General features: G+C 30.0%; 1 protein-coding gene across 1 annotated transcript; it reads left to right on the top strand.

Moving 5' to 3' along the window:
* Positions 1-4,244: 4,244 nt before the first annotated feature.
* morgue (modifier of rpr and grim, ubiquitously expressed) lies at positions 4,245-8,488 on the top strand. The gene is made up of 6 exons (XM_008201185.3): positions 4,245-4,669; positions 4,717-4,839; positions 4,888-5,086; positions 5,136-5,311; positions 7,534-7,974; positions 8,027-8,488. Exons 1-6 carry the CDS (start codon positions 4,544-4,546, stop codon positions 8,138-8,140), a joined length of 1,179 nt encoding a protein of 392 aa, XP_008199407.1. The 5' UTR covers positions 4,245-4,543; the 3' UTR covers positions 8,141-8,488.
* The last annotated feature ends 1,273 nt before the right edge of the window (positions 8,489-9,761 follow it).

The following is a 9,761-nucleotide window of genomic DNA, read 5'->3' as shown; positions in this document are numbered from 1 at the left end:
TGGTTTGTTTTTTCCAAAAAATCGTGACGCAACTGGGACTCCTACGCTAACCAAGCGTGTAAACAATTTTTCGCGGTTACATCCCATAATTTATTGTTTTATGGGATTTGCATATTGGTTTATTGTAATTGCAATTAATTATGGGTGAAGGTGACATCCATACGAGTATTCGCCCTGTTACTGTAATTATTAGAAAAACTAGAGTCTGTTGAACTTTTAAAAGATTGGATAGTGAAAGTCTAGATATAAAAACTAATCGCACCATGTGTAATTTTGTGTCAGTAAGAGGGAACCAATTACTTAATTCCACAACCGTTTAATTGGAAAAATCAAATTCGCAAATAATATTTGGTTAAACTTGACATTGGTCGCTTCACGTTGCATCACTGTATGTAAATTGAAAAATTGTTACTACACAAAGGTAAAAGTGAACAAGTTGTTACGCAAATGCTTTAGTTTTAATTATTCTTATTGTACGTGAAATATTTGTGCAAATTAAACTCTAGTTGGAGCTGGCAAGAAGCTAAAAATTTGTAAAGTAAAAGTAATAGATGAAAGTGTTATAATTATCTCAACTAGCAGCATAGGCAGGTTTGGGTGTGGAAAGCATGACTTCTCGGTTCAATTTTATAACTTCATAAGTAAATGTTTCTGTGTTAGGGAATTTTAGATAGAATAATTGTAGGTTGTATGTTATCGAAGAGTTACTTTCTAGATAATTTTTACATAATGTATGGAAAATCACGTTGCAAGAAGGTATAAAATTAATCATAGTGAATGTTACTACCGAGATAATATTATCACTGAAAGGGAAGAGTCGTTGGGAGATTTATCACAGTTGCGTCAACTGCACAAAATTTTTCAAGAGTTTCATTACATAAGAAGAGCCGCCAATTAAGGGCTTTGTTGCAGCGGTATTGTGAGGCTTTTTACCTCAATTACTAAATTAGTTACGGTTTCCACTGAAACAAGATTTTTTCTTGTTTATTTATTAGTTGAAAGTTTGTTGCATATACATGATATATCGGTAGTAGCGCTTGCCCAATATTTTTCCCATTAGAGTAAAGTGGAGGAGATAATGAGTAAGCATTTTCGCCTCATTTTCAGCAGTCCTAATAGATACAATTATCATGAAAGCATCTCATCGCAGACAATGAGAGTTTAATAGACCTATTCTGTTATTTCTTAATGTTCTGCAAAAAATGGCAAACGTTTTTCTTTTCGTTTCTCTCAGATCGTATGGCTGAACCACACACTTACAACACTTTGTTACCTGATAAATCACTTCCGCGAGAGTTGGGTACCATACATATCATTGCATATTGGAAAAATGAGTGTTATTGCATCCTAGAAAATTACATATCATTACGCCACCACAAATGTTAATTAATTCGTATCGTAAATAACACCGTTTTTTTTTATCTAAAAAAATATTCGGACAACCAGTGACCATGTCATAAATTTGAATGCATTCACTGCTTCTTTTTAGTGATGAAACAATTGCATATTAATTAGTGACTGAGCATAGATTTCGTGAAAAATATTTAGTATTCATGGAGTTAACATACTTTTTATATAACCGGTTGCAGTCTGGTATTTTTGTACAAGCAACATTTTTCGTAAAGGAATCGGAATTAAAAAACTACCGCAGTTGTGGGATTGTGTATTTTGTTAAAAACTTTTTTCATTTCATCGCCGAATTAATTCGAAAATGGTATTATTTAGATTGTTTCAGAATTATTTACAAATTTATCAATGAGTAACTTAATTATTTCGTCAACTTTCTTTAAAAATAAGCCCAAAAATCAGTGTCCAAAATGTACTATGTGGCACAAGAAATTTTCTTTTTCGTAGTAGAAATTACAATTTATATTACAATTTACAATTTGTTGAAAGATATTCTATTCAGAATAGTTTGGAAGTGTTAAATTTTACGACTTGATTTATTTGTTTTCTAGAAAACAAATAAACTTTCTGGTGAAAAATTAAAGAATCAAATTGAAAAAAAGTGGAAGAAAATTTTTTCTCGAGCTAATTCGCCGACTTTTGAACTGAATGTATTTGAATTATTGCAATTATATAGTTTGTAATGTTGATTTATTTAAAAAGTTTGTCTTAAAATATTTGCAAAACACGGTCAGTACCTGAGGCCTGGTGGCCTAGTGGTATAAGCGCCACTTACGACGGGGGAGGTCGGGGGTTCGAACCCGGGATCAGGTGTAAAAAATTTTTCTGAAAAAAAAAAGTATAGAAAAGGTAAGGAAACAACATGTAAACAAAAATAAGATATTGAGAGAACACATGCACGAATAAATGTAAAGCGGAGCATAAAACTGAGTGAAATAAGAAAATAATGCGGCAAAAATGTAAAAGTACATACAGGCGGCAAATTGTAAATGTACTTTTTGTTTTGAGAGAAAAAGAGATGAACGTAAATGTTAAATATAACTTCAATCTTTAGTTGACTTATGCGCCTTGTATCTTTTCATGGAATCTGATGAAAAATTAGAGAATTAAATTGAAAAAAGTGGAAAAAATGCTTTCTCGTGCTAATTCGCCACTTTTGAACTGAAAGTATTTGCGTTTTATGCGAATTATTGCAATTATTTAGTTTGTAATGTTGATTTATTTAAAAAGTTTGTGTTGAAATATTTGCAAAACACGGTCAGTACTTGGGGCCTGATGGCCTAGTGGTATAAGCGCCACTTACGACGGTGGAGGTCGGGGGTTCGAACCCCGGATCAGGTGTAAGAATTTTTCTGTGAAAAGAAGTATAGAAAAGGTAAGGAAACAACATGTAAACAAAAATAAGATATTGAGAGAACACATGCACGAATAAACGTAAAGCAGAGCATAAAACTGAGTGAAATAAGAAAATAATGCGGCAAAAATGTAAAAGTACGTACAGGCGGCAAATTGTAAACATACTTTTTGTTTTGAGAGAAAAAGAGATGAACGTAAAGGTAAAATATAACTTCAAACTCTAGTTGACTTATACGCTCGGTATGTTTTGATAGAATCTGATGAAATAATGCGGTAAACGATAAAAGTACGTAAAGGCGCCAAATTGTAAACGAGAAATAACAATTTTTACAGATAATTATTAATTTAAATTCTAAAGAATTGTAGGACAATTCTAAAAAAATCACAGGCATAAAGAGAAATACAAGGTATTTAATAACAAACGCTGAATCTAGTGCGATTATTTGTTTTTAAAGTATAGTAAAAATATTTATACCTACTTTTATTGACACCCTGTACTAACGAAAAATCACTGGATCAGAACATCAGAAGTTTTTGGTTTGTTTGTGTCTTTTTACGCACGTTTCTCAGCCAGAAACAAAAAATTTCGGTATTAACAGGCCATTAAATTAGGCCACATATGGTGTTAGACTTGCTTTTTGCGAGTTTTTTAACTCGTTTCGCTCGATTTAGCTCTTTTTGGTCGAAGATGTTGTTTTCTGCTTTTATCAAGTTTTCAAATAAAAGTATTTAAGGTTTCTGAACGATTTTTTTAAACTGATCGAAAAACAAAAACAAATTAAGTCGTTAAACCTAGTTACATTATAGCTTTGTTCGAGCATTTTATTTCATTTAAATTTATTGAGAAGTGCAATTATTTCGGAAAACTTCCTTTCTACAAGTCAAACATTTACCACATTAGGCTAAAAATAGTATTAAACTTGCCTTTTTCGTGAGATTTTAATATAAAAATATTTTTTTTTGAAAAATTTTGGTAAATTTTGTTTTTTTCCTGCCCGTTTATGCAATTATTTTAAGAAATTATGTTATAAACCAGTTGAAAATTTACTAGTCTAGACAAGAAGCAATCTTAAATAAATGTGCCTTCTTCAATAGTTTAAACAGGTTTTGTGAGGTAACAATATTTTTTTTAATCGTGCTTTAACTGTTTGAAAACTTTTTAAATTACGTAGCACTTGAGCCAGTTTCATTCGATTTAGTTTATTTTTAGGCAAAATTTTGCCAAAAATAAGTCAAAAAAACAAATTTTTTTATAGAAAATGCCTATTTGTATAGATTTTTGTCTTGTTTTTGATCTAAATCATTTATGTTTTTTCTCATATTGGCTAAATCTGACCGAATTGAGTCGATAATTGCATTATTTGTGCATTTTTTTGCATTGTTGCTGTTTGATTTTTTTTTTACTCGAATTGGCGCTGCTAATTCGAGAATTCGAGCTGAAAATCATTCGGTAACTCGAACTAACCACCGCAAACTGTCATGTTGTTGCTGTCAAAGCCGTCATAAATTGATAATGTTATTATTATTGTGGTTTTTGTTAGTTATGGAAGAGTAGAACAGAAAATTCGATAAGTTAATTATTTTTTAATAATTTACACTCGGTTTTATAACCGTTGAAACGTATTTATGTTTGGTTATAACCTGCATAACCTTACTTTTGGAAATGTTTTATTTTGGAAAAATCGCATTTGCATGTGCTGTTGTTTTTTTCCTGTCAATGTCAAACAAATTTTAATTTGACACAATTCACATCAAAATTGGGAATGCGCTAGAAAAAACCATGTTTCCTGAAGATACGTTTGCAATTTGTGATCCACGACGTGATGAAGACTGTCGCAAGAACGGGGACAAGGAGGTGCACCCGAAAATCAACGGAAATCGGAGAAATTCCTGCGCGATTGTAACAGTAAGTGTCGGGATTTTTTTTCCCGGAAAATAACACGGGTGTTGCAGAATACGTGCCACACGTGCAATGGGTATTATGGGCCGTGCTTTGACGACCCTGTGTGCTCCACCTGCCACGCTTTTCTGTACCCCAACACTGCCCCCATTATGGACAGGCCCTCAACCTTCCAAGTAAATAAAAAATGATTTATATGCCTTGTAAGTAGAGGAAACTTTCAGAGATCCAGTGATAGTGATTCGGGCAATGACGAGCCGGTGGATAACAGTCAGGAAAGCATGCCCAACGTCCCCCTTTACGAGGACTTCGTGGGCAAAATGGCCCCCGTAAGGGTGGATACCCTGACTAAAGAAATACAAAGGCTCTCAAACGTCACTCATCACGTAACTGACTTGAATTTAGAGCTATTTCCACCGGAAGGTTTGCCTTTTTTGCAATTTATCTCAAAAAACTGACACTTTAATTGCAGTTCTTATGCATATGTTTAAATATTTAGACGAAATTTCGCTGTGGAGCATAGGTCAAGTTTGTAGCAGGTGGCGGGAGATACTTTTCATGTGTGTGAAGCTCGAGCGTTGGCGAGACTTTGTGCGCTTAAGGTGGCCGTTGTTGCCTTTATATGATTACGAACAAGACTGGTATGAAGTAAGTCGTTTGGTATTTTGTTTGGTAAAATTTTACTGAGGCACATTCAATACACATGATAGATTACTGAAGTTTTCAGAGGAATCTTGTCATTTTTTTTTAAAATATTTAATTTTTTATTTAATTATTTATTTACACAACGGAAGTTTGCTAATTTAAAGTATTTTTTACTACCTCTTAACAACTACTAATCACACAGAATTTAGCGTTTGCTATTAAATACTTTCTATTTTTGTTTATGCATGTAAATTTCTTCAGATTTTTTGTACAATTCCTTATAATAAAAATTCTTAATTAAAAATATTATTATTTATAAAATTAAATATTAGTTAATGGATTTTTTTCATTTCTTGATGTTATTTTAAAAGAAATAATGCTTAAATGGTGTTTTGAGCAACAAATATTGCTAACTCCAAAATTACATTTGTTGAATTTTTTTATTTATACATCTTTATTTAATTATTTCTTAGGTCTAAAATGATTTTTAAGCGGCACTGTTGCGTTTAGACTGTCATAAGAATTAATAATATTGTGCAGCGACTTGATATTAATTAATTAAATTAATTTTTATTAAAGAACTGTAGAAAAAAATCTGAAAAAATTCACATGCACAGAGAAAATTATTGAGTATTTAATAGCAAACGCTGATTCTTGTGATTATTAGACTTATCTTGAATATTATTTATTTATTATTAATGTTTCTTGAAATAATTTTAATTCTAAGCAAATAATAATTATTAAATACTTGAATGTGGATAAATACGACGCCAGACTGATAAAAAAGTGAAGTTTTCAGAGGAATTTTGTCATTTTATTTATTTACACAAGGTGAGTCTGTTAAAAGTATTTTTACTATATCTTAAAAACCAATAATCACACAGAAGTCAGCGTTAAGTATTAAATGCTTTTTTTTTCTTTATGCATGTGAATTTTTTTAGATTTATTCTAGAATTTATTATAATAAAAATTAATTAATTAAAAATATTAATAAAATAAAAAATATTTCGATATTAGTTAATGGAAATATTTTTATTTCTAGGTGTTATTCTAAAACAAACAATGCTTAAATTTATTTATGTTTTATTTTTATTTCTTAGGCCTAGTATCATTTTTTTACCTATTTCTGAACAAAACGATATTTTAGCATTTTAGCATTGTTTGTTTAAGACTGTCATAAGAAAAAATGGTTTTTTTTGCTAATACTTGATATTAATTAATTTAATTAATTTCTTTTAAGGAATTGTATTTAGTTATTTTAATATTATTTAATAGCAATTGCTGATTTTTGTGATAATTAGACTTATCTTGAATATTTTTTTAAATTATTTATTATATTTTTATGTTAATTTCTTACAATAATTTTAATTACAACCAAACAATTATTTTTTTGAACATTTATTTTTTCATTGGTAGGTTTCCACCCATTAGAACCATTAGACCCTGTTGGTGTTTAACATTTGATTTAATGTTTTGTGGTGTTTTATTTACTGGAGCTACAGTTTTTATTACTAAATTTTGAAATACCTACTCGTATAATAATTAAAAAAAATACCTGTAATTTAATTACACACCAACGTCTATGTTTCTGTTTTTCTCCTATTTTTAAGGTGTGTTTGCTTTTTATAATTTTTTTTGTGTTTAAATTTTATGTTAAGTATTGTCATGTTAATTATTATAAAAAAATAATAGAAACAATCACATTTTTTAAAATAATTTAAGAACAGAAATCGTTTTGTGTACTTTTGTTGTATTTTATTATTGTTTTATGTATTTTATTTTTTACATTTTTTGTATGTTTATTAGAAAGATAAATTTAAATGTGCACAAATACGTTAGATTATTTAATCAATATAATTTAAATACAATATACATACGTAAAATAGTTAGCGCCAGTCCCAAAAAATAATTGACTAATAAAAATTGAAAATTTAAACAAGCGTAATTTTGGGACATGTTTTTTACTTATTTTTTGCATGGTTTGTTAGAATGACACAAGAAATAATAAAATTTTGATTAAATTAACATTTATTGCAAGGAATTGTAGAAAAGACCAGAAAAAAATTCACATGAACAAAGAAAAAAGTTTTTAATAATAAACACACTTTGTAGGTAAATCTATTAAGTTATTCAATATATTCTCATAAATTTCAACAAATACGTGAATTACAGTGTGTCTAAGTAAAATTTTACCGTCTGTTCCGCTTTCTTACACGCTTTTGTAGCTTTATACAGCCATGATGCTTAGCTCGTGTTGTTTTAAATGTATCAAACAAATGGCCGCTCAAAAATTGCCCTCGCATTGGGAGGACAGTTCCTGGAGACGACACCGTTTAAGAACCGAGCTTAAAGCAATGAGGAGTGATCCTCTCAGTGGGATTGATGCGTTTCCACTTGATGCTCATTGTTGCCATTGGCAGGCGACGATTGAGGGACCAGCGGGCAGTCCTTACGAGGGCGGATTGTTCTTTCTGTACATTCAAGTACCAACAACTTACCCATTAGATCCTCCACTTGTTAGGTTTATCACGAAAATTTTTCATCCCAACGTTTCAAGACACGGAGACATTGGTATCGATTCAATTCATCACAACTGGTCATTAGCTCTCACACTTAGCAAATTGTTGATTTCTATACAGTCACTTCTTACCGACCCTTTCTGCGATGTATGTATGTAGTGAAATTTTGACACGTTTGTTATTTCTTTTTGCTTTTTAGGTTTGTATGGAACCCGAAATAGGGAATATGTTCCTCAAAAACAGGGAGGCGTTCGAACTTGAAGCTAAGATGTGGACTTGCAAACATGCAATGCATGATATGTTGCCACACTGAATATTTATTTATCTATTGTTTTTTTTTCGCAAAATTATGATTGAGTTAATCAACAACATGCCGTGCATGTATGTTGCCGCAAAGGGCATTTGTTTTTATTTAATTTTTTTTTGCTAAATTTTTATGGTGGCAATGTCAATTATGCTTTTTATTTCTCAAAATTTATTTTGATTTGTAAGAATTGAGAACATGCCATGCATGATGTGTTGGCATACTCATATATATTTATTTTATTTACTTTTATTTTTTGCAAAATCATGTTTGTGACAAGGCCAATTTATTGATATTTTACCTTATTTGTTACATTATATTTTTTGTGATTTGTGTTCAATAAACCTGTTTCTTAAACTGTGTGTTTAATTCCAACCTTTGCCTAATCGCTTTCATATTCGTGTTTTATCTGAAACAAAGAATATTTACAAACTGTTTTGGTCATTTATGTTTTAAAAAATAAAAAGATACCTGCACGATATTGACTACTACCGCTATCTACTGGTCGATACGAGTTCTGCAACAATTATTCGGGAGAAATGTTTAATCATGCCCAGAGATGGATCTTAACAATTAATTGTTTAGTGGGGACAGGATTGATTTTCTTTTCAAAAACTGTAAATTTTACATGGAATAAAGATTGGTAATTGCTATTAACAAAAAAAAAGTAAAATAAAATAAACAAAAAATTAAGAGAAATTAAGAGAATATAGTTGTAAGTTTTCGGCAAAATGTCGAAACGTGTAACAATAATTGCTTAAAACTATGTTTTTAGCGCAAAAGCGTTCTACAAAGACAAGTGTACCACCATTTTTTACGTAGCCGGGCGATTTTTAAAAAAAAATTAGTCAAAAAAAAATCATTCCAACCAAATCTGACGATTTTTCTGCGTTTACAAAATATTTCGCTTCTTAATAAAAAAAATGTAAAAAAAAGTATAAAGTATAAAATATAAAGTAAAACGTATAAAGCATCAAGTAATGTATAAAGTACATGCAATTTTTTTTAGATTTTTTTTTACAATTTTTTTTGACGCTAATTGTATTTTCAATCTCATACTTTAATCAAATAAATCATATTTAATTAATTAAGCAAAAATGGACTATAAATTATATAGTTAAAATCATTTATGGCTGCAAAAATTATTTGTTTGTTTAATGGTTTTATGTTTTATACTCGAAAGCCAGGCACATGCTTTTTAAATTAATTTTATTGAAAACAAATTAAAAATGTTTTTTTTTAACAAGTTTATTGATTAATTGTTTAAATTTCACGAATGTTAGAAGTTTAAATCCAATAAGCTGATGATAAAATTGAACAATAAGATAAAATATAGAATCTCGAGCCTTATTGAAAGAGATTTTTTTGCAAATGCTCAATAAGCGCACCTCTGTTGTTCCGTTGTGGTTTTCCTATAAAGAGTCGAAATAAACTGCCGTTCAACCCGCGGAAGTATGATAATGTCTGTTGCAACAAGCGATGAATATTTATACTCAAAGCAGAATAAAGATAGCATTTTTGTATTGTGCTTTTGTACTTAGAAGAATAAAATTTTATGCACTCTGTACCTATTGCTCAATCTTTCAATACTTGCACCTAAATTCAGCTTCAATCGCTCCCCTTTAATTTA

Source organism: Tribolium castaneum, chromosome 10 (assembly GCF_031307605.1).
Source record: "Tribolium castaneum strain GA2 chromosome 10, icTriCast1.1, whole genome shotgun sequence".
In the NCBI taxonomy this organism is placed as follows: Eukaryota; Metazoa; Arthropoda; class Insecta; order Coleoptera; family Tenebrionidae; genus Tribolium; species Tribolium castaneum.
This window is presented reverse-complemented; position numbering and strand designations above follow the sequence as displayed.